Source organism: Puma concolor, chromosome B4, assembly GCF_028749965.1.
Source record: "Puma concolor isolate L17-30 chromosome B4, mPumCon1.1.hap2, whole genome shotgun sequence".
NCBI lineage: Eukaryota > Metazoa > Chordata > Mammalia > Carnivora > Felidae > Puma > Puma concolor.
Window position 1 is genome coordinate 84519168 of NC_141673.1, and position 24554 is coordinate 84543721.

The 24554-nt window shown below is 36.0% G+C and overlaps 1 protein-coding gene across 1 annotated transcript in view; it reads right to left on the reverse strand.

The window, feature by feature from the left end:
• The window catches only part of IRAG2 (inositol 1,4,5-triphosphate receptor associated 2), a 128904-nt gene that overhangs the window by 65775 nt on the left and 38575 nt on the right, over window positions 1-24554 (reverse strand). Inside the window, exons 6-16 of the mRNA XM_086713834.1 lie at window positions 23459-23617; window positions 19552-19669; window positions 17451-17501; window positions 14160-14237; window positions 11845-11901; window positions 10327-10386; window positions 10163-10227; window positions 9347-9446; window positions 7533-7664; window positions 6693-6794; window positions 5355-5518 (exon numbers count right to left, since the gene is read on the reverse strand). Of these exons, the coding sequence (XP_086569960.1) occupies window positions 5355-5518; window positions 6693-6794; window positions 7533-7664; window positions 9347-9446; window positions 10163-10227; window positions 10327-10386; window positions 11845-11901; window positions 14160-14237; window positions 17451-17501; window positions 19552-19669; window positions 23459-23617 (1086 nt within the window). The remainder of the gene's footprint in view (window positions 1-5354; window positions 5519-6692; window positions 6795-7532; window positions 7665-9346; window positions 9447-10162; window positions 10228-10326; window positions 10387-11844; window positions 11902-14159; window positions 14238-17450; window positions 17502-19551; window positions 19670-23458; window positions 23618-24554) is intronic.

A 24554-nucleotide genomic window follows, 5' to 3' on the forward strand; every position in this document is an offset into this window, starting at 1 on the left:
CCATATTGTACACTTGAAACTAATAACTGTATATTCTGCTAGAGTTGAAATTATAAATTGGAGATATTTTAAAAATTAAAATTTTTAAAAGCCAACTCAGTTTTATTGATTTTTATTTAAAGAGTTTTCCTATTCTCTGTTTCATTTATCTATGCTCTGATCTTTATTATTTCCTTCCTTGTTCTAATTTTGATCTTAGTTCTTCTTCTTCTGGTTTCTTGAGCTACAAAGTTAGGTTGTTAACTTGAGATCTTCCTTCTTTTTAATGTAGGCACATTTGTCACCATTCACTTCTCTTTTAGTACTGCTTTTTCTGCATACTATATATTTTGATATGTTGCGCTCAATTTTGTCTCAAGGTATTTTCTAATTTCCCTTGTAATTTCTTCTTTGTGGTTTTTCAGCAGTGTGCTAATTTCTAAATATTTGTGAATTTGCCAGTTTTCCTCTGCTATGATTTCCGGTTCTATTCCACTGTGTTTGTAAAAGATAGTATAATTTCCATTTTCTTAAATTTGATAAAACTTGTTTTGTGACTTAACATGTGATCCTGCAGAAAGTTCCATGTGCCCTTGAGAAGCATGTATATTCTGTAGCTATAGGGTAGAATGTTCTGTAAGTGTCTGTTAGGTCCATTTAGTCTATAATATTCAAGTATGTTGTTTCCTTATTGATCTTCTGCCTCGATGTTCTATCCATTATTGAAAGTGGTGTATTTAAGTCTCCTATTATATTGCTATTTATTCCTTCCATTCTGTCAATATATGGTTTATATGTTTACATGCTCTGATACTGAATGCATATGTATTTTTAATTGTAATATCTTCCTAGTGAACTGATCCTTTTTATCACTGTATACTGCCCTCCCTTTGTCTCTTGTGACAATTTTTGACTTAAAGTCTTTTTTCTCTGATATAAGTATAGCCACTCTGACTCTCCTTTGGCCAGTATTTGCCTGGAGTATCTTTTTTCACCCTTCACTTTCAGCCTATGTGTGTCCTTACATCTGAAGGGAGTCTCGCAGACAGCATATAGTTGGATCTTGTTTTTTAATCTATTCAGCCAGTCTATGTCTTTTGATTGGAAAGTTTGTGTACATTTAAAGTAATTGTTGATAAAGAGGGACCTTTATGACCCCTTTTTACTGTGACCATTTTTCATTGTTTTGTGTCTTGAAGTTCTTTTGTTCCTTTTTCCTCCCTTGTCTTTGTGTTTCTTTCTTTCTTTCTTTCTTTTTTTTTTTTTTTTTTTTTTTTTTTGATTAATAGTTCTTGACTCCTTTTTCTTTTGTGTATCTTCTACAGATATTTTCTTTGTGGTTACCATGGGGCTTACATAAAATATAACAGTATTTTAAGCTGACAACAACTTAACTTCAATCACATACAAAAACTATACTTTTACATCTCCCCTCCCCCCCTTTGTTATTGACACAACTTACAAATTTTTATTGTGTACTTTAACATATTTTTATCATTTTATATACTTACAATTTTAAACTTTTATCTTATAATTAAGTGATTTGCTTATCACTGCTATCATATTACAGTATTCTATATTTCTCTCTATATATATTTACCTTTACCTGATCTCATTGAACATCTTTATGACAGTTATTTTGAATTTGCTTTGAGGTAAATCATTTCTCTGATTCAATTAGTGACAGTTTTTGGAGATTTTGCTTCTTCATTTCTTCTGACTCTGTGTCAGTATCGTATCTGAACTTCAGAAAAAACAACCACTTCTCCCAGTCTCCATAGCCTGGACTCATATATACAGGAGAAAACCTTTATCAATCAGTTTGGGTAGAGTTCTGGGGGCTTGCAAGTCTTCATGCTAATTCAAATCACCATTATCATCCTTATTGGAGCCTAAGTGTCTAGAGTAACATTGCTCTAAGATGGGTGTGACAGAAGCCAGTCTTTTAGACACCCCTCAGAAAAGTGATCCTATTCTTTCCTTCCCTAGAGAGAAGCTAAGATCTGGGGTTTTTCATCTGTTTTCTTTGTTCTGAGCTAGGGGACTATGATGAGTACTTGTGTGCTAGTTCCACCTGCCATCACTGTTCTTAGTGTCCCCTAAGTGTCTACAGTATGCCCAGTTCCATCTGCACTTTGAGACAGTTGAGTCAAAAGCCACTATCTTGGCAAGTCCTCAGAAATGTTGGAATGTGGACACACAGTCTGATTCTTTTCTTCCCAGGGAGAAGCCGGATGCCGGGGGATTCCTTCTGATCACATGGTCCTATACCTGGAGCAGGAATGACACTGACAGGGTATCTAGAATTTTTCTAGATAGCGTTGATGTGGCTGGTTTCACATCCACCCAGGTGCAGAGCCTCCCAACTAGTTTCTGAATTTCTCAAAAAAGTGAATTTGTTCATGTATCACTGTTGAATCAGTATATCCCATGAGGGAAGGAAGGCCCAGGGCTTCCTATTCGACCTTCTTGCTGACATTACCTCTTCCTCTTCTTCCTCTTCCTCCTCTTCCTCCTCTTCCTCCTCTTCCTCCTCTTCCTCCTCTTCCTCCTCTTCCTCCTCTTCCTCCTCTTCCTCCTCTTCCTCTTCTTTTTAAGACATCAGTTTTACCAACTTTTCTCTTTTGTAATAGTCTAAGCTCTCAAGACTGTCCATTATCTTCCAAGGGAAAGCAAAAGGATTGTAAGGACCAACAGAAATCCATATTTAATTACAACTTTAATCATATATATTACATATATTTGCACCTATAATGCACTTTGTGATTAAGTCTTAAAAATGGCTTTTAAAGAATTAGACAGTACTAGCTATTAAAGATATTCAAGAGATTTTAAATCTTTGAAGATGTTTCTTCCATAGTGACTTGCATTATTATGTTAAGATACATAGTATCAGCTTTGAGTGTGTTTTTAAATTCAGTATCTCCTTGCTAACATGTCCTAATGCTAAATCTTGATTTCTACTCCTGTCATCTGATTCTCCCTGAAACTTCACTATCCAAAGAGAACCCCATTTACCTAGTTTTCAGCAAAAAAAAAAAAAAAAAAAACACAAAAAAACAATGCTGTAAGTCAAGGATGACTCTTTTTTGTATTCCCACATCAAATTCACTAGCATGTAAGATCTGACCCATCCTCAAAGTTTGAATCCAACCATTTCTTATCTCATTGCTCACCCTGACTCATGTTATACTCCTTCACCTACACTATTGAAATAGTTTCTAACTCAGTGGCTCAAACATGCAAGCTCATTAAAACCTCAGGGACTTTGCACTAGCTAATTCCTCTAAAACCCTTCCCAGATCATCTCTTATCTCATACTCTCACTTTGTTCAGCTATCTACTAAGTTTACCAATCACAGACAAGGCTTTACTGGCCCTTCCTTCTAAAATTTGGTCCTCCTGCCCCATCATTCCTGGTCTTCTTATTCTCTTAATTTTCTTTATATCACTTACCACCATTGCCTGGTATTATAGTATATAGTTACATGTTTATTTGTTCACTCTTTGAATACCTTAAAAATACTAGTTTCATGGATGCAGAGGTTTCTGTCTTAGTTAATTTTCTAGCATTTAGAAAAATAACTGACAAGGAGTTGGCAATTGGGTGTTGCACAAATGACATATTTTACACTCCCTGAGACCTTCAAGAGCAGTTTTTCCTTTCATTGCCTCTCCTTGACTCATTCAATTCTTTCCATTCCTCAGTACTTCAGCCTATTTATTTTACAACAGAATGAAAGCCTTCTCCTTCTCAGAAAACAGCCCCTGAGAGTTTACCTTTAATAAATATTTCTAAACATAGAATTCTTACTTTCATCCCCACAAAATACTCCCTACTCATAGATAAAGCTTACTCATTTAAAACTTATAGCCAAATCATTTTTTTGTGTAGCCACTAAATGGTTTTGTCTATTTAAAATTATATCCGGAAGGCAGGGGTTTAACCAGTTGGGCTTAACCTGCTCAATACCAGGTTCCCAGAATATATTTAATGAATATTTCATCCAATTTTAACAAGAGGATGGTAGGGGATTAATAGTTGAAAGAACACGGGTTTTGAAGTTACACACATTTAGGTCTGATCCCAGCTGCCACTTAATAATCCCTCTTGGGCAACCTTGAATGAATCTCTGAAACTCTCAAGATAAATGAATGTCAAATTCTTAACACTACATCTAACACAGTAAGCTCTCAACAAATTTCACCTATTGTTACTTAGTTGGGCTGCTTGTGAGTCTTATAGAATATAGAAGATTCACTTATTCAGAAATGACTCTCTCCAAATAGGTCTTTGTTGCTAAGAAGAAGAATTTTAACGCTCCCTTTTGTGGAGATGTTATCTGTGTAAGGAAGCTGCATATCCACTTAACCCACACACCACTATGGGGAAGTCTGGGCTCCCTGCTTCTTAGGGAGAATAGATGATCATTTTCTTGAGAGATCTCCTTCTGGTATTAACTTCTTTCTGGTATCTAATTTTCTTATTGGGGTGGGGTGGGGTGGGAATAAAACAGTTTCTTCTGGCTACTTTCTTTAAGCAACTTTGGTCTCTAACTACATTTTTTTTTTTTTTTTTTATCTTATTCAAATTCACTACACACCCATGTTCATTCACTCACCAAAAAAGCATTTCTTAAGGGGATTCTTAGTGTGGTACTAGCAGATATATAAATAGTGGTCAACAAAAGATGTTACTGGCTGTCCTTGTTTAGTATGTGGCTTACAGAGGGCACAAATTTCAAGAATTTGGTGAATTAAGAATTAAGGTGAGAGTAAGATAGGAAATTATTTTACATTTAGAGTCCTCTATTCCCTGACTTCTTTTACTTGAAATATAATTGACTAGTGCCCAGTGCAATAAATACATTGTATACTGAGGCAGAAAATGAAGCCAGATGGGACAGGAGTCAACAGACTCAAATTCTTCCATTAATAATAGACTTCTTTGTAGATTTCCCATTAATAACCCTAAGGTCTTGACCAATTCACTTTAAATTTTTATGCTTCAGTCCTGTGTAAAATTGTAAGGTTTTACTAAATGATCTCTGAAGTCCTTTCTGATTAAGAGAGTTCTATATTCTATAATTCCAATTTTCTTCTTTAGGGAAAATAACTCCTTATACAATAGGTTTCCACAAATTTTAAAGTTCACTATTTGCAATTTATTGCAATATATAAGTTGAATATATTTATGTCAATTTCATGCTACTTCATAATTGAAAATTATCAGACAAAATGCCTTCCTTGAAAGAGTGAGATCATCATCTGAAATCAATGCATACAACTTGAAAAAAGTAAACTGAATGCCATGGTACAATCCCAAACGTGTCATTATACAAAGCATGGGTTTCTTGCAGATAAATGACCATCACCTGGAAAGGAATTCTTTTCTGAAATAAAAATATTCCAGCCTGAATCTCTTCAAAATCTCTATTAATTTGACAGATTCTTTATCAAGAGATTTTTTCTGGCTTCCCAAGGTGTTCAGCGTTAATATGCAAAGATTTAGTTTCTCTTCCATTTTATATTTGACTTCCTACAAGAAAAGTCACAAAACAAACTCCACTATTTCAGTGTTAAATATAAACAAATGACAGGCCATTCCCATCTCAATAGTATTCATGGTTATTAGACACTAAACTTCTAACTGAACAGATACCAAGTCTCAACTGTCCAAAGATTATTTTTTGGACCCATTATCTCAATTTAACAAGTACATATTGCGTGCCTATTATGTGACTAAAATTGAGCTTTCTTAATATAAGCGGTCCCTAACCATTTCATCAATCATCACAACTGCTTTAGAATAGGATGGGGCAAGGAAATGCAATGAAATCAGTATTTGTTTATTAGCATACTCAAAAGCAATTAAAACAAAAAAAGGTTTGTCAAGGGGGTTGAAATTAGTATTTCAGAGTCTTCAGAGTTCACTTCTTGCTTGAGCTTAACTTAGGAAACTTATGGATGTTAGAAAGTTGTCTGGCAGCCAAGAAGTAGAGATAATAAGATAAAAGATAAAGAGATTTCTTCTTTTATGCTTCCTTTATAACCAAACAGGAAATAGTTACCTAAGTTCTCATTTTTCCAATGTTCTGCTAATTTCTGGTATAATGAAACTATCAGAATCTCAGGAATAACATTCCTTTGCACAATAATTATTCCATCAAATTTAAGCAATTTTAATAAGTCAAAGAAAAATTCAAGCTTAGACTAGCAGTTCTCACAAGATTCAAATAAAATACTTTTTCCATTCAATTATTTTATCCTGTCTCTTTAATACATATCACACATCCTCACTCTCATTTTTCCCCTCATGTTCATGCACACTTATCCTCACACACACATCTTCATGCTCTCCCATACTTTTCCCTACTCTCACACATACTTATTTTCACACTTACCTTCACGCTCTCACACACTTACCTCATGCTCTCACACACTTATGCTACCCTCATGTTCACACACACTTATTCTCACTCTTAGACACACTTACCTTCACCCTTACACACACTTATCCTCACCCTCATACTCTTACTTTCACCCACATGCACATACTCACACACATCCCCAGACATTCACTCCATACGCATCAACAGCCCGAGATAGCAGAAAATTACACAAAGTCTTAGAAATGATACTGCATATAATATTACCTGGTTTAATAAAGCAGAAGAAAAAATAGGAAAATCACAAACACATAAAACACTTACAGTAAGCTTGTTCTCCCACTTTTTTTTCACAGTAAATTCTGGATCAGTTACCCACTGTAGAGAGCTATCCATGAGGGTTTCAACTTCAGAAACTTCTTTGTGCTGAAAGAATTCCACATGTTCAACTGGGAATTCAGGTGAAAGGCATATGCTATTATATAAGAAGTAATTTAGACCAAAGGTCCTCTATAGATAATTAAGACACCATACACAGTTCTTTCTCATTTAATGCCACCCATGACTTTCCTTTATCCGGGGATATTGCCATGTGTAAATGCTAACTCTTGTCAGGTGCTGCATATATGCTGAATACATACAGATAGAATCATTTTTTTAGACAAAACATGCACATTTTTATTCCTGTCTCAAATAGTAGGAAACAAGCATTTTCATGGATTTCTTTTTCCACTCTTTAAATACTACCTACCATACGCTAGGTACTATGAAAGGGTCTAGAAATACCAACGTGAAGGTAAGATGTTTTCTTCCTCTAACCATCTCATTTCTAGCCAAAAATCAAAATGGAATAAGAGGTACTACTATTAGCCAGAAAGAAACTGTTCACTAGATGCTATGTCTTCAGTCCTCTGATACTAATGATTAACCTGTAGGAAAAATAAGTTCGAACAATTTATAACGAATGATCAACCTATTTGTCCTGATTGAGCCAGAACTGGAAGATCATCTTCGGGAAGGTTTAAGAAAAATCTCTTTTCATAATAGGATTAATTTGAATCTCAGCAAAACACAGATATGCCTGTACTCCACAAACATACTGTAGATCAGCTATCTGCAAATGTTCGTAGCCAGTGAATCACCACAGTACATGTTACACAATACCAGCTTTTGAAGGACAGCTGTGAATTCCACTCCCTTTTGTTCAAATTTTCTCAGTAATAGCATTTCTTGGTCCATCAACATATCCAGAGATGACAAACTGGTGAAACTGCACTGCCACTCAACTTCATTGTCCTGAAACAATTATTAAAGTGTCCACAACTCTGTCATTCTAATAAAGAACATTTTTTTATGCAAATGATATTCATGGGTCAATATAACTGTCCCCACCAAAGAGTGCTAGTTGTTTTATAAAATCCTCCTACGTTACCGAACAACAGCTTACATTTTCTTTCTAGGATGGCGTCAACTTAACATTTATTCATTCTTAAGGAAAAACATTTATTCAATAGATAACATTTACATGTGGATAATATAAACCACTATGGCTCTAATTTAAGAAAATAGGGGAAGGTAAAGAAATACACAAGAAAAAAAAAAAAACTATAGGGAGGGTGTTCAATAACCACCACCACAAAAAACTAGTTTCTTTTGTCTCCTCCTTTCATAAAAGTCACTCTCAGATGATGTTTTCCAAAGGATAATTCTTATGGTTCTCCCAAAGCATCCATCTCCTATCGTATTTTTGATACACGACCACACCACATTTAACTTCCTTCTTGTTGCCTATTGGAAAACATTTCAAGAGCTCTTATTTCTACACTTCCTAAGCCATTAGAACGATAAACCTCAGAGCCAGAACTTTGCCAGCTGCTTAACCCCTGTTTAGAAGTATAGAACTTTACAGGCTGGCATCTTGACATCATTATCATCTCAGAGGACTGCTGTGGCAGATTTGCCACCATTTCATTCAGTCTGGCAGTCTGGCCCGGTTTCAAAAACACAGTAAGATGATGAGTATTTGAAACAGAATGTCAGGAAAGCACAGCCCTCAGAAGAATGTCCAAGGCTGCCGGAGACAGCTTTAGATGAAGGCAGCATATGTTGCCCCCGGATCCTTGGCAGGAGAAATTCAAACAGCATTTGCCCTGAAGACATTTTTCCTCTTCTTTCAAGGTCATGTCACAGCTGTCAGGAGGAGGACATTCTGACATATCCATCGTCCACAGACATGGAAAGCCCATCAAAGTGGTGAAAAGAAAGCAATTTGCTAACAAAACATTTCCTAACACAACAAGCCCAGACTGGAAAGTACAAAGGAGTAAAAATATAGTCTTTGGGGGGTGGATCTCCAACATTTCATCCCCAAGAAGGCTTTTGATAATTTCCTCCCATGCTGAGAAAACTGGGTCTTCCTAACAGAAATTTTTTAAAGTAATAATTCATTTGCATTTTTAAATTAACCAAAAACATAAAAATGCTAATTTCTGTTCAGAATGTAATAATCAGTGCCATTACATTGGGATGCTACAATTTCATTTTAGAGCAAAGAAATTTCATGATTTTTCTAAGCATCTTTATTTTTGTCAGATACATTTATTTCGGAGGGTTAGGGAAATACCTAAAGATAGTTCATGGATCTCTATTGTTATCTTCAGGACCCCAGGCCCGGGTATCGGCACAGGTACTTTCTCCTAAAAAAATATCAAGACTATACAGATTTCTAAAGTCTGGATTCACTGAACACATGCTTCTTCAATCTTAGCCTTAACCTCACTATGATTTTCAGTCATAACGTGAAAAAGGTCCATTTTTTTTTCCACGCTAAGAGACTTTAGGTTTGGATTCTAAAAACATTCAACAGATTTCCTCAAAATATCACAGGTGCTCTTCAGCAAGCTTGGACCTTCACCTGAAGTAAGCTATTGCATATGGTCTTATTTTATGAAGTTTTGCATTTGATGATAATTACCTACCTCTGCAGATTGAGCAAGAGTGAGTTCACAATGTAAAGATTTTTCTTCTTCAGAGATGATACTATTACACTCTTCACTAACATTCAGCTGGATCCCATTTCTTGAAAAATGAAAATAATAATCCAGTCCAGTTAGATGTGACTATGTTATAAGTCACCCAAATGGGGTTTATCACTCCAGTAAGCCCTCATGTGTGCCAAGGATTGTATAAGGTACTTAGTAATAGAGAGAAATAATATTCTCTGTCCTCCAGGACCAGCACAGACTAATGACTCTAGGCGGTTGTAAACAAGTAGGCCATGCTTTTTTTTTCTCTCTTTTTTTAAGAACTAGAGCCAATAGTTAAAAATGAGAAAATCTAGATTTCTGGCTTTTCTTTTAAAAATCAAAAGATGCAGCTACACTGGGCCCATATATTCTTGATTCGCTGGCCTTCATCTGGGTAATACACTTTTCTCAGTTGTCACTCTTCTAAATGTGTGCACTTATCCCAAATATTTTGCTCACTTTTGATATCTGTGTGGCTCCTGTAGACTCCTGGATAGCATAGTGTGCATACTTAAAAACAATTATAAGATGATGTATGTTAATAAAGAGGTAAGAACAGCATGCCATGCATGCATTCAAAAGGATTGCTTAATCTCAAAGTAAGAAAAAAGCATGGGTCATGGAAAACTGAGAAGGAGATCTATTGCAGAAAAGGAGAGAAAAATATCATGAATGTGGCACAAAGAATTGTACATAGCTCAGCAGACCAATAATGCAGGGTGGAGGCACATGAGAGAGAGAAGGCTGGTGAGAAGTTGCTCTACTTACAAGATAAGTTCCTGTTGCAAGTGCTGTAATTCATGAGCCAGTTTGTTTTTATCCCCTCGTAAATTCTGGAATCACATACAACATTAGGCTGTACGTGTTACTGTAATGGGGGATTTACATTTAAACAACCCCACCTTGCAAACTGTGAGATTATTATGGTATACCTCTATAATGTTTCCATATTCTATGATGGTTGACTTAAGTTCTTCTATACTTAAATCCTTCTGAAAAGCAGAAGAGAGAATACCAAATACATGTATGAGTCTACCAAATCATATTTAGATTCTCAATCTGAGCCACAGAAAAATTGTAAATGCTCAATGATGATGAGACCTTCTACCAATCTTATTTGAAAGCTGAACCAGTCTATGTTTATGATTAAAACCACATAAAAAAAGTATGGGACAGCAAGGCAGCTATACCTAACTGGTGCCGTTATGTTCTATATTTGCCTGGTTCCGTGGAATCAAACTCTAAAAGGTAATTCTTAAGCTCAAGTCAAAATTATATTTACTATCATAACAGGAAAAAAATCAGTCTACCTGCAAATGACTAATGAATTATTAAGGCATCCAATTTTATCCAGTTCAAATGATATCTGTTAATCATAGTTTTGTACTCTAAGACCAGAAGGTACAGTCACTGTCTGACCTATAATTTTACCTCATGATTAACATAGTGCCTGGCAAATGGGAAGTGCTCAATCAATACCTTATGAATGTTGGGCAGAAATGCAAAGTGGTAGAAAGACCAGAGTTACGGAGGAAGTGAGAAGCCACTACAACAATGCACTCTATGGAGACAAAGAACACTCACAATGAAGACAGAAATTTGGTACAATATTCAGTATCTTCATCAATGTCCACAATTCATAAAGGATTCCTTTGAAACTTTGTAACAGAGAAACGAAAAGGAAATACTGCTCTTTATTCACTTCCTCCATCTTGGAAGTTTATTACTTAGATTGTGTCCTTCCTATGTCTCTTAAAGCTACCATAACCAGCATCTCTGTAGCCAGCATCTTTTGTTAATACATAGGTCATGATTAAGGATACAATGATAAAGAAAATCATGTCTATCTACCTATCTATCAATCAAATCAATCTAGGTAGAAATAACTGGGGAATATATTCTTCTTGTTCCCTAAATGCACACTCATTTAAGTTATTATGAATTAAAACTACATCACTGGGGCACGAGGGTGGCTCAGTTGGTTAAGCTTCCAACTTTAGCTCAGGTCATGATCTCATGGTTCATGATTTTGAGCCCCACATTGGACTCTCTGCTGACAGCACAGAGCCTGCTTGGTTTTTTCTCTCCCTCCCTCTCTCTGCCCCTCCTGCACATGCACACACACACACTCTCTCTCTCTAAATAAATAAACTTAAAAAAAGACTACATCACCATATCTAGCCAGTAACTGGTAATTGGCACACGAGTATTACATACATGGATGAATACCACCCAAACTTAGGATATGTCAAAACTTATCCCAGATGACAAAGTCTGTATTCTTTGTTCAGAAGAACATTTTTGTGAAGTATTATAGAGGAAAGTCCTGTGATAGAATATTAGAATCAGGTACTCTAATAGGGGTGAAGTTACACAAATGACCATCTCCTTTATGATTTGGGGAGAGCTAGCAAACCCCATGGGACTTCATGGGCAGGGACCATACCAACCTTCTGCAAACTTGCATCTTTATTAAGCAAAGTGTTCTCATATATGTGTAACTGCATCTGAAAAGAGACAAGTTTCGGGAAGGCCACTGGGACATTGCTTTGGTAAAAGATAATGCCATAAAATCATTCCAAAAGGGAGACATGTTTCTCAAGCACCTTTAACGGGCATGTGTTTCTTTATAAACAACTTTCACATCAGCCTCATGACAACTCGAGAGGCTAGGGCTGTTGCCCTCACTTTACCAGTGAGGAAGTTGAAGCTCAGCACTATTAAAAGACTTGCTCAATGTCACACATGGTAAGGGACAGAACTGAGCCTATAATATGAATCTTCAGCTTTAGTCATGTGCCCTTTCCACTATTTTACACTTTATATAATAAGAAGACCAATAGAGTCTTCATTTTCTTGGTGAAAATGGAAGTCTAGATAGAACATGAACACAAATTCTATGTCAACATATAAAAGACCCTTCCTCTTGGATAACAAGTATTGTAGAAACCCACAGATGATCTAGCAACATAACCTAAACTTGCCAAAATCTCATTAGTTAGATTGCAAGAAAAAAAAACTGTCTTTTAAAAACATAGTTTAAAAATGTTCAAGATGTCTCTTAGCAGAGTGAATATTAGAATATATTGGTTTATTCAAACCAAAGGCAAGTTTGTTGGCAAAGTCTTCTAAATATAATTGACAAGTATGTATACTGATTAAATTGAAAACCTAGAAAAATGATCATCATAGTCAGAAGTAGAATCATCCCTTAATCATATATATTTGATATCCTTTTAGGTATTTTCACATAATCTTCTCATTTGAGTTTCCACCAAGCTTGGGGATTAGGTAGAAAATATCACAGCCATTTAGTAGGTGAGAAAAGAAAGACTTAAAAGAGGTTAACTACTTGCTTGAGGTCATAAAGCTTTTAAGTAGAGAAGACAGGATTTGAACCCATGTCTTCTAACTCTTTCTACTAGTTTATGACAGTTGTGTTTTCCAAAAACAGTCATTCCTAGAATAAAATTAATTTGAATGTCTAAACTATGAGATATATGTATATATATATATATGTATATATATATATATATATGTATGTATACACACATACCTACAAACATGAAATTTAAATATATCATTTCACACATATACTACAGCAAAAAATATTATTCAAATAAACTATTAAGATGACAATAAGTAGATATGAATTCCTAAATTTATTAATATTCTTTAGTTTCCTGATAAGAATGTATGGAATACATAACAAAATATACACCAAATATAGACTTTTTAGATGCAGTTTAGATAAAAAATCATTTTTGTAGGTTATTATCCCTTAATTCAATCAAGGATACATTTTCCCAGCACTTGTTTTATGCATTATGAAGGTATAATAGCTGAAATCTTTGATGATTGAGGGATTTACAAAACCAGATACCTCTCAATTAGAAAATACCATTATAATAAAAAATATAAATAGTTACAAGTGTTGGCAAGGATGTGGAGAAATCTGAGCCCTCATGCATAACTGGTGGAAATATAAAATGGTGCCAGAAGAGAGTCTGGCAGTTCCTAAAAAGGTCTAACATAGTTATCCTATGACCCTGTAATTCTACTCCTAAGTGTATACTTAAGAGAAAACACATGGACACAAAAATGCATATACAAATGTTCATAGGAGCACTGTTCATAATAGTCAAAAAGTAGAAACAGCCCAAATGCTCATCACCTGATGAATGGATAAATAATACATGGTATATCCATAAAATGGAATATTATCCAGTAATAAAATGAAATAAGGTATTGATATATTTTATAACATGAATGCACCTTGAAAACATGTTCAGTGAAAGAAACCAATCATGAAAGACCACATGGTGTATATGATTCCATTTTATTGAAATGTCCAGAACAGGTAAATCTGTATTATAGAGACAAAAAAAATCTCTAAAGTGGTTGTCTTAGGGTTGGTGGGGAATGGGAGTGACTGCTAAAAGAATTTCTTTGGGGATGATAAAAATGTTTTAAAATTGGTTTTGGTGATGTTTGCACAACTCTGTGAATATACTGAAAACCACTGACATATCATTTAAAGTGGGCTAATTTAATGACATGTGTGTTATATATCAGTAAAGCCATTACGTAAAAAAAAAAAAAAATAGAAACTGTGTTTTATATACTCTAATTGAGACATTTTGAGGAACACAAATTTCAGAATTTATAACCAAAAGTTATTGTGTCAATGGGTCATATACACCTTGATAAAGTAATATTGGTTTGACAAAAGAAAATATTTTACCAGTATTTGGGAAGTGCTTACTTGGTGCTCAGTCTCAGTTTTAGACAATTCCTCAATCTTCTTTTCCAATTTATAGATATCCATAATGTTCTTAGTATTCTGGGTAAAAGAAGATAATATTCTTAGATTTAGACCAAATAAACAAACAAACAAGCAAACAAACATCACAAAGTCTTTTTTAGGAAGTGGTATTTTCATCATTAATATCACAATTCATTTTAAACTAAGGGAAAAAACTTTAGACTTTATCCAAAAATAACATGATCCTTTTAACATGACCATCCAGGGGGCACCGGGATGGCTCAGTTGGTTAAGCAACTGACTCTTGTTTTTGGCCCAAGTCATAATCTCACAGTTCATGGGTTTGAGCCCCACAAAGGGCTCTGTTGCTGACAGTGTGGAGCCTGCTTAGGATTCTCTCTCCCTCTCTCTCTCTGCCCATCCCTCACTCATGCACACATGTGCACTCTCTCTCAAAATAAATAAATAGACTTAAAAAAAATTAACATGACCATCTAGGGATACTCTTGAGAGTCCCTTATCTTCCATGCCACCTTGGCTGTGCACTCCCTGGTCACATCTTCATCTTCAAACTGGTCATTCCCAGAAAATTTGACCCCCTTCTCATTTTCATTGTTAGCATCTCACTCTTTAACCACCACTTCTTTCCAGATTACTTCTTTGAGAGCCAACAAACCTTCAGTCCCCACTGAAGTCTACAGTCCATTGATCCTACCACCTTCTCATTACCCTTCCACTTTCCTGTGAACTCAGTTGCCTTTTCACTCAGCTTTAAATTCTTCCATGGTCCATCATTATAATCCCTCCCTTCCACTTCCCCTCAATTCCTTTGCTTCTCGCCCACTTACTTCTTAGTATTTGCTTAATTTCTGCTTGCTACCCACTCCCTGTCAGCACCTTTTCAGATAAACATTGTTAAAGAAAAATACAAATGAACCAACAGATCACACATTCAATTTATAATTTTTAACTTCAGTGTTTACTGGTGATCAGATCATACAATCCTAGTCCATTCACAGGGCCACTGGCCTAAATCAGGGATCTGCAAACTACACCAACTCTCCCACCCCACCCCTGCAAGTCAACTCCAGCTGACCACCCAGTTTGTAAATAGTTTTACTAGAATGCAGCCATCCCTATTTTTTTTTTTTTTTTTTTTTTGCACGTTGTCTGTGGTTGCTTTCATATGACAATGGCAGAAGTGAGTGATGGCAACAAAGGCCTTTTAGCCAGGCAAGACTAAAAATATTTACTATGAGATCCTGTACAAAAAGTTTATCAACTCCTGGCCTATTTCATCCTTTCTCTCCTTAAACTCCAATACCTCCTCCAGCTTCCTCACTCTCAGGTGATGTCTTTTCTTTTATCTCAGTGAGACATTGGAAACAATCAGAAGAGAGCTTCCATATCACCAGAACATATGATAAATATCCTTGGATGTTTTATAAAGTATTTGTTGATCTAACACTTCTCTCTACCTCCACTCTAACTGCTTCAGTCTGAGCCTCCATAAACTTATGCCTGCCATGTTACAAGGTCCTCTTAATTGGTCTCCCATTTTTTCCCTTGCCTCACTACAGTTGCTTTTAAACCCAGCAGCCAGAGTTATGTTGTTAAAATAGAATCAGATCACATTACTCATTTGCTCAGAACTGTCCAACGGCTCCCATCTCAATCAGTGGAAACAGCCAGAGTCTGTCAAAGCCTACATGTGCCTCTGTGGGTGGGTCTTGCTCCCCACAGCTCTCTGCTGTACCTATTGCTGCTGTTTCCCTCTGCTCCAGCCAAACTGGCCTTGCTGTCCTTCACAAAGAGCAGGCAGACTAAGCCTAAAGACTTAGAGCTTATGGTTTCCTCTGCCTGGAATGCTCTCTCCTGATAAACCTTGCATTTTTATTAAGTGATTAACTTCATAGGGCTACTTTTTCTAACTACTCTAGTTTAAATTGCACTGTCCCACAATTTTGTTTTCTGCTTTTCTTTCCTCCATGGCACTAATCACCACCTAGCATGCTAGTTCCACATGGACTATTCTGCTTAAGCTTATATCCTCAACACCTAGACTAGTGCCTAGCACATGGAAGTCTCCCAATGAATATGTGTTGGTTGAATGAATGAATGAATGAATGGAGTGAATGGAACTAACCACCAAACTATTGCACTGTTAGTCTTCACAATATATCAGATTTTTACCACCTAAGGAATCTAGTAATGAATCTAGTATATGCCTTTTCTAATGCAAATCAGTATTTGCAATGTTGTTTCATGTTGAAGGGTTCCAAAACTTCCTCCTTCTATCTCAGTTCTAAATTCAGTTCTGTACAATTTTTTGATGTTAGTCAAACATGTTAAATACAAGGAGAAAAATGTCTTTCACTGGGAACTTACTTGTAAAGCACAGACTTCATGAAAACCTGGCCTTGTAGCTAAACCATGCCTAAATCTAATGTAGGATTTCTTGACATTTAATCGTTCCTTTCCAATCCACTATAAAATTGCTTTAATGTCCAGTTGGCCCATATTTGGAATAACTCTCCATCACAGACTGTTCATCACAGCTTAGTAAATATTCCTGATAAACTTATAAAAAGCCCAAATAAAAACTATATATAAATTGACATTCAAGAGGTACTTATAGAGAATTTTCCTCCAAAATAGTACCTTACTAGTAGCTTTGGTAACTGTTGTTTCAATGCTTTAATTCTGTTGCTTAGAAAACTTATTTCATAGAATTTTTTAGAGATATTACTAATATTTCCTAACATATATGAAGTACATTATGATTCACCAAATAGCTTCACATACATTATCTCAATCTCCAAAATAACTGTAGGGAATAGGTATTATTAACCCAAAAAAGATAGATGGCTTTTCCAAAGTCAGACTTTCATACCTAATGCCTGAATCTTAGACTCAAGACTTTTGCCATCTAGATCAGTAGAATAATAATGGGAAATTATTAGATAATGTCTACATTTTCCTTCTTGATTTGTATACTTTTTATATGGGTTAATTTCATTTCATCTTAAATTTGAATTTCTAAAACACCATTTCTTCCACGGATAATTATAAAGGTAATAATGTACTTCTATTACAGACATGAAAGTCCTATCCATTCTTCCTCACTTGCCATTTGACAACAACAACAACAACAACAACAAAAACTGATCTTTGGTTCACAGAATCCTAAATATTCAGATAATTTCTATTTAATCCAGGGTCAGAACTCATGCTTGTATGATTTCCAGATGTTTATCTGTGCCTGTGTTTAACAATTTCAGCATACCTCACCTCTTCTTGGAGAATCCGAATTTTAAGAATCAGAGCCCGGTTTTCTGTCTCCTGATTCATTAAGAGAAAGTAATTAAAAAATATTTAGAAGTTTATGGAAACACCACATACATTTACCTCTAAGGCTACTGATATTCTTTCTCTTTATTAACTTTAAATATGGTAGTGACATATCACAATATGGAGCTAAGCCTTTGGCCTCAAGTTTCTTGGGATTTGTAAGTCACTTTTCTCCTTGACTCAGTCTAACTGACAGGGAAGGAAAGAGGAAAACCAAAAAAGGAATAATATAGCTTCTTTCCTTGCTACTTTCCTGCCACCCACTTATGACAGGTAGTGTGAATTCATCTATTTAAAATGGCACCCTGAAATCACGAAAAGTTCTAGCTTTCTACTTGAAGTTGTTGATATTCTCAGATTCAGTATTACCAGAACATACAAATATCAAAAGCCATTTCATCATTAAGAGCCCCAAATTCAGAACCACAAGAATAAAAATATTCTAGGACAAGATATATGCCAAAACATTAATAGGAAATCTTGTGGATAAGGTAAGGATTTTTGTGGGGTTTTATTTTTTCTTTGTTAATATGCATTTCCTCATTTTATAGAGTGAACAGGTATTACCTATGTAATATAAAAATAAAAGGAGAAACATCTCAGGTTAAGATGTCATTTGTACAAGAATGAAAGAACACACACACCACATAATTGGAATCTGAAGACCTGAGTTAAGTTGTAGCTCTACACTTATTGACTTTAAATAATCAAAACATCTCTGGACTTTACCTATAACTATTAATTTTTTTTAACTGAAGAATAGCACCTTCTGCTTTTACTTCACAGAATTTCTGTGGCAACCAACTAAATAAAGTAGTAAAAATTCTTTTGAAATTGTAAAACACTATAAATTACACAAGGTTAGGATTGCATGTCTAGGGCTCAGCACTTTTAACAGTAGCAGCTAACAATATTGAGTCCTAGGAAGAAAGAGGACATTGATTCTTTTCATGTATTAACTTATTTAGCCCTCCCAGCGAGGGCAGGTAGTACTATTATGTTACTTTTACTTGTGAGGACACTAAAGGTTAAAGAGGTTACATGGTTTGCCTAAAGTTACACAGCTGTCAGAGGCAGGACTTGTATGCCAGCAGTCTGACTCCCAAGAGTGGCTACTTGACCATTTCTCAACATTTCCTCAACATAGAAGTTCCTGTGTGGTCCCAAATTGAGTCTTTCCTGTACTGCATCCACAGAGATGTTCAGAGTCACCTGACAATGAGTCTAGTCCTCACATTTTGCTATTGAGGCAAGAGCTGAGCTAAGCTAAGCTGTGTTGGTTGTGGCAGTGACACAGGCCTGGAGTCCAACTGTCCTAATGGCTAATACATCTAAAAATGAATTAGTCTGAATGACTTGTAGCTGATCCCACCATCATTAGCAATGGTAGAATACTGCTGGCATATAGAAGGATTTTGAAGATTATTACTAAAGCTCTAAAGATTATTACCAAAATGGTTTAACATTCTCAATAAAAATAACTACTTTTTTTTGGCAGTTGAGGTAAAGCTTTGTCTAAATAATGTTTTGCTCTAAAAATTATAAGCCTGTGTTTATTTAGTGTAAGGACTGATTTATGGGGCTTCTTAGATTACTAAATTCATAAGTACTCAGTTATCTAAGTAGAAATAAGTATGGGGATAATGAATTTTTTGAAAACCTTTCTTGAGAAAAAGCTGAAAATTTGATAGAGAATTTTTTTAAAGAAAATTCAAGTGGTTTTTAGCATTAGTTATTTACAAATTCACATATCAACTTCTGGAGGCATTCCAGAGATGTAGGTCTTCACGAACCATTGTGGATAGGATTGAGTAATTTGTAAAGAATTTTAATCTTGGTTGAAAAGAAAAACAGTCTATCCTATTTGCCTTTACTTTTCTTTTTTTTCTTCCAAATTTTTATTTAAATTGCCTTTACTTTTCTAAGGTATTACCAATTCATTTATCAGCCTACTGACTTCTGAGTTTTGCCTCCAAATAAACCCTCTTGGCTATCAGTTATGTAAACTATATGCCAATTTCAAAGTACTTGGATGACTTACTAATTGTTTGTTCTGAGCTACAATCATGGTCTTCTGCTCTTCTGAAGCATTCATACTAATTTTCAGTTCCTCCAGTTCTTCTTTTAACAGATTCGTTCTCATATTAGCCTGGTGGGCACTGTGGGGGTGGGGGTGGGGAGGAAGCCAATGAGCAAAACCTCAAATATAACTGTCAAAGATACAAAGTAAAGCCAAGGACTATTTTTGGACCCAAGTTGAAAACCACTAAAGGCTTAAACCAGATACCAACAATAGTAAAAATATACCCATGATCTTTCACAGCCCTTTGAAAAGAAAGAGATTTTGTGGGGAGCTTTGGTGGGGGAAGAGAGATAGAAGGAAACAAACATTCTTGAAGATAAAGATTTGGAGTCTCCCTTTGAAATTCATCACTGGCTGAATCACATGGTTCTTTCCTTCTACTAAGATGTAATATTATTTAATGCAATTCTATACATATTTATTGAATAATACCATGTTCCAGGTGCTCTACCCTGCAAGAAGGCCTATGATGGTGAACAAGGGACATGGTCCTTGCCCTTGTAGCAGTTACAAACTAATGAAGGAGAGGACAACTATAGTTGTCTATATAGTGTCTATTCATTTTCCTTTAGAAGTTTATTATAGCATTGTTTACAATACCAAAGCATTGGAAACAACCTAAATTTCCAACAAAAAGAAACCTATTAAATGAATTATGGTAATCCATAGCATGGAATTGCCTATTTGTACTCCCACTGGATTATAAACTGTTTTCTGAGCAGGGTCTCATAGAAGGTACATTTTTCTTCCTTACTAAGGAATTACGTTGATCATTCAACAAATGTTCATGGAGCTGCAACTCTGTGCCAGGCGTTATGCTAAGCACTAAAGAAGCCAAAGTGAATCCAAATATGAGAACTCTACCCTCCTGGAGTTTATAGACTAGAAGGGTAAACAGAAATCGTAATTATAACACAGTGTGATATGAACCAAGATTGGAGTGAATCCAAGTTCTGTAGACACTGTGTAAATGGCAGACAGCTCAAATAATGGGGATTGGGGGGGAGGGCGGGGAGAGGGAGAGAACAAACAGAAGCCCATTGAGGGACTTCAAGCAATTAGATGTTGTTAGAGCCTAGAGTAGAAAGTGGGAATAGAGATAAGGCAACAGAGGCCCCCTCAAGAACGGTTCTGCCAATTGGATTACATCTTGAAGGTGACAGGGATCCATGGAAGTATTTAAAGCAAGGGCATGATGTGGCAGACTGGCATTTAGAAAGAGCATTCCTGCCTGTGTGGCACTAGTTTTAGAAACGTAGGGAGACTAATCAGGAGGTTGCTGTAGTGATCCAGGTAAAAGATGATGTTGAGTTGAACTAAGTAGTAGATATAGGAAAAGAAAGACGTAAACCTACTTGAGGAATATAAAGGAGGTAAAATTAACAGGACTTGCTATTTGATTTAGAAGTGAAGGCAGAGAAAGACAGGAGAAAAAGGTTTCTGGCTGGCAGACCTGTGGACAAATGACAGAGTTGTTCTATGGCAGACATTCTACTGAGCACTAGGGTGACCAGGATGAGTAACACGGGGTTCCTCCCATCCACACACAGTTAATATAGGAGGCAAATGATGGGACAACCACTCAATGAAAGGAAGCAGAGCCCTTTCTGAAGGATCAGGGGAAGGAAGAGGATACAAAGGGCTTAATTTTGTGGACACTAAGCATTCTGGCTGCCCATCCAGATTCTCTAGGCTTTCTGTCCATTCTGTGAGTTATTCAATTCCTTTCTAGTACATTTCTTCACTGCTTATGCTAACTACAGTCAGCTTCTAGTGCTTACAACCAAATATTCTCCCTGGCACATTCATCCAAGGCATAGATTTTTAAGAGAAACTTTGAATTATTTTATCTCAGATATGTAATAAATAAACCCATTGTGGAAAGGAGAAAGCTTAAAGTAATCATTTCTTTTTATTTACTTTATAGATTGGCTTTGAGGCTAGACTGGCTAGTCAAAAATTATGAGGGAAAGAATCCATGGTCAGGATATTCTACTGTCTTTTCAAGTTAATTTAGAACTCTTCTGTTCACAATTTTAGCACCTAAACATCTTTAAATGCAGAACTTTTTAGAAAATTGTTGCTTTTCTTCCTGAAGTTCAAGCATCTCCTTGCAACGCATTTCCCCAGTGCTTGATACCATGTGGTATGTCTTCTCGGTTCTTTATTCCTTTTTATCTTAAGCTAAAGTCATGAATTTTCTTATCATCCATCAACTTTATCAGATACCCTGAAAGCACATTTTAAATCTGACTCACTAATGAATCTCTCATAATAGAGTTGACCCTTGAACAACATGGGGGTTAAGTGTGTCGACCTTCATTAAAAATCTGTGTACAATTTCTGACTCCCCCAAAACTTAACAGCCAATAGCCTACTGTTGACCAGAAGTCTTGCCAATAACATAGTCAATTAACACATATTTTCTATGTGATATATATTAGATACCATGTTCTATCCAAATAAAGTAAGCTAGAGAAAATAAATCCTTAATAAAATCATAAGGAAGAAAAATACATTGATAGTACTGTACCGTATTTACTGAAGAAAATCCATGTGTAAGTGGACCCATGCAGATCAAATCTGTGTCACTGAAGGATCTACTATACTTACCATGGGAATTTGCATAGAGTAAGAGTTCAACTGAACCACAAAATACTTTGGAGAGATCCACACTCGGTCAATAGGCATATTGGCCTTATATAGACAACACTGCCTTAAATGACATAAAAAATATCATTGCTAGAAATGAACTGACAAACATTGCTGGCAAAAATCTAAAATAGTACAGCTGCTCTGGAAAACAGTTTGGCAGTTCTTCAAAATGTTAAGTACAAGTCACTACACAGCAATTTCACTTCTGGGGATATACCCAAGAGAACTAAAAGCATATATCCACACAAAAACTTATATAGACAAGTTCATAGCAGCAGCATTTGTAATAGCCAAAAAGTGGAAACACTCTAAATGTCCATTATCTGATGAATGGATGAACAAAATGTATACACCCATACAATGGAATATTCAGCCATAAAAAGGAATGAAGCTCCATGCTACAACATGGAACTGTGACAACATTATGCTAAGTGAAAGAAACCAGACACAAAGGTCACATATGGTATGGTTCTATTTATGCAAAATATCCAGAACAGGTAAATCCATAGAGACAGAAAGTAGATTAGTGGTTGCCAGGGATTGAGGGAAAGGGAAATGGGGAGTGACTGCTAAAAGGTATGAGCTTTTTTGGGGACACCTGGGTGGCTCAGTAGGTTAAGCATCCAACTTTGGCTTAGGTCATGATCTCACTGTTCCTGGGTTTGAGCCCCACGTTGGGCTCTGTGCTGACAGCTCAGAGCCTGGAGCCTGCTTCAGATTCTGTGTCTCCCTCTCTCTGCCCCTCACCTGCTCATGGTCTGTCTCTCTCAAAAATAAATAAACATCAAAAATAATTTCATTTATTTATTTATTTATTTATTTATTTTTTATTTAAAAACATTTTTTTAATGTTTATTTATTTTTGAGACAGAGAGAGACAGAGCATGAACAGGGGAGGGGCAGAGAGAGAGGGAGACACAGAATCGGAAACAGGCTCCAGGCTCTGAGCTGTCAGCACAGAGCCCAACACGGGGCTCGAACTCACAGACCATGAGATCATGACCTGAGCCGAAGTTGGACGCTTAACCAACCGAGCCACCCAGGCGCCCCAAAAATAATTTCTTTTAAAACCACTGAATTGTACACCTTAAAAGGGTACATTTTATGCTGTGTGAATTATAACCCAATTTTAAAAATAGATTTTTTTTTTTAAAAAAGGAAAAAAAGGATGGAAAGCTCCCAGAGCACCATACCCCTCTCTATGGTTCACCTTTTTATCTGAAGGCGCAATTCAGTACACTCTTCTGATAACTGGCAGTTAGCTTCTTCCAAGGTTTCTAATGCCAGTTTTAACTTATTATTTTCTTCCTCCAATTTCTGCCTGTTAAAATGTAGGTCTGCTGCATAGGTAATCAAATGAGACACCTCTCTGCAGGGGAAAGAATGAATGAGAGTAATCTTCAACATCTCCAATCCCTTCCAATCCAAATACAGTATCACTGTGCGATTTTCTACTTTCTCCTTTTCCATCCTTATAAATAAGTGCAGTCCATTTATAGAATAAATACGTATTCAAGCATTTGTTACAGCAGCAAAGATTTTTCCAGAATTGTCAAATATTCAGCATCTGCCAGTTGTGAAGTTGGCTGTCACAGCTTTTGTTTATTCTTTTTCTACTTCACGCCTAACATTTATCTCTGCCTACAATAAAGTTTCCTATTTCTGGCTTGGTTAGGAGAGATTCTGAAATAAATCAACACATTGTTACTCTTTCAGTCAAGGGATCCTGACAAGTTTTAACAGGCCTTTAACTAGGAAACTAGCCTGTAGCTCACAACTTAGTATTCACCTTTCCTAAAATTTCCTACAGCTTGTTCGTGTTTGTGTCACCCTTGCCTCAGCATTAGATAATGGACCCTTTGAGAGTCTAGGCCACATGTTTCATGGAGTCCCAGGCCTTCTCTTCCTCTTTGCCATCTGATGCCAGTGCTTAGCCCAGGTTGGGTACGTGTTTCCTACTATACCTTTTAGCATGGGCAAACGTAAAGTGTTAAGGATAAAATAAGGGAGAAACAGAATTGCCTCTCCTTGATATCTAAAACACACACATTTAGCAGAAAACAGCTTTTCTCATTCATATCTAGAAGTATCTATTAAAGAGGTGCTTTAAAAACAATTCCCCAAAGAGCGTAATGTCAATGTCATAACTCTACCTCAAATGGAACTTGTTTTCCACGGAAAACACATGAAGTTAATGAAGGAGAAGGGTTTTATTAGTGATAAAATGCTAAAATGTTAATTTATATAATACTAGTCTTATATAAATTGCGTTCCTGGTGAAATTTATTCTAATGCAATTGGGATAG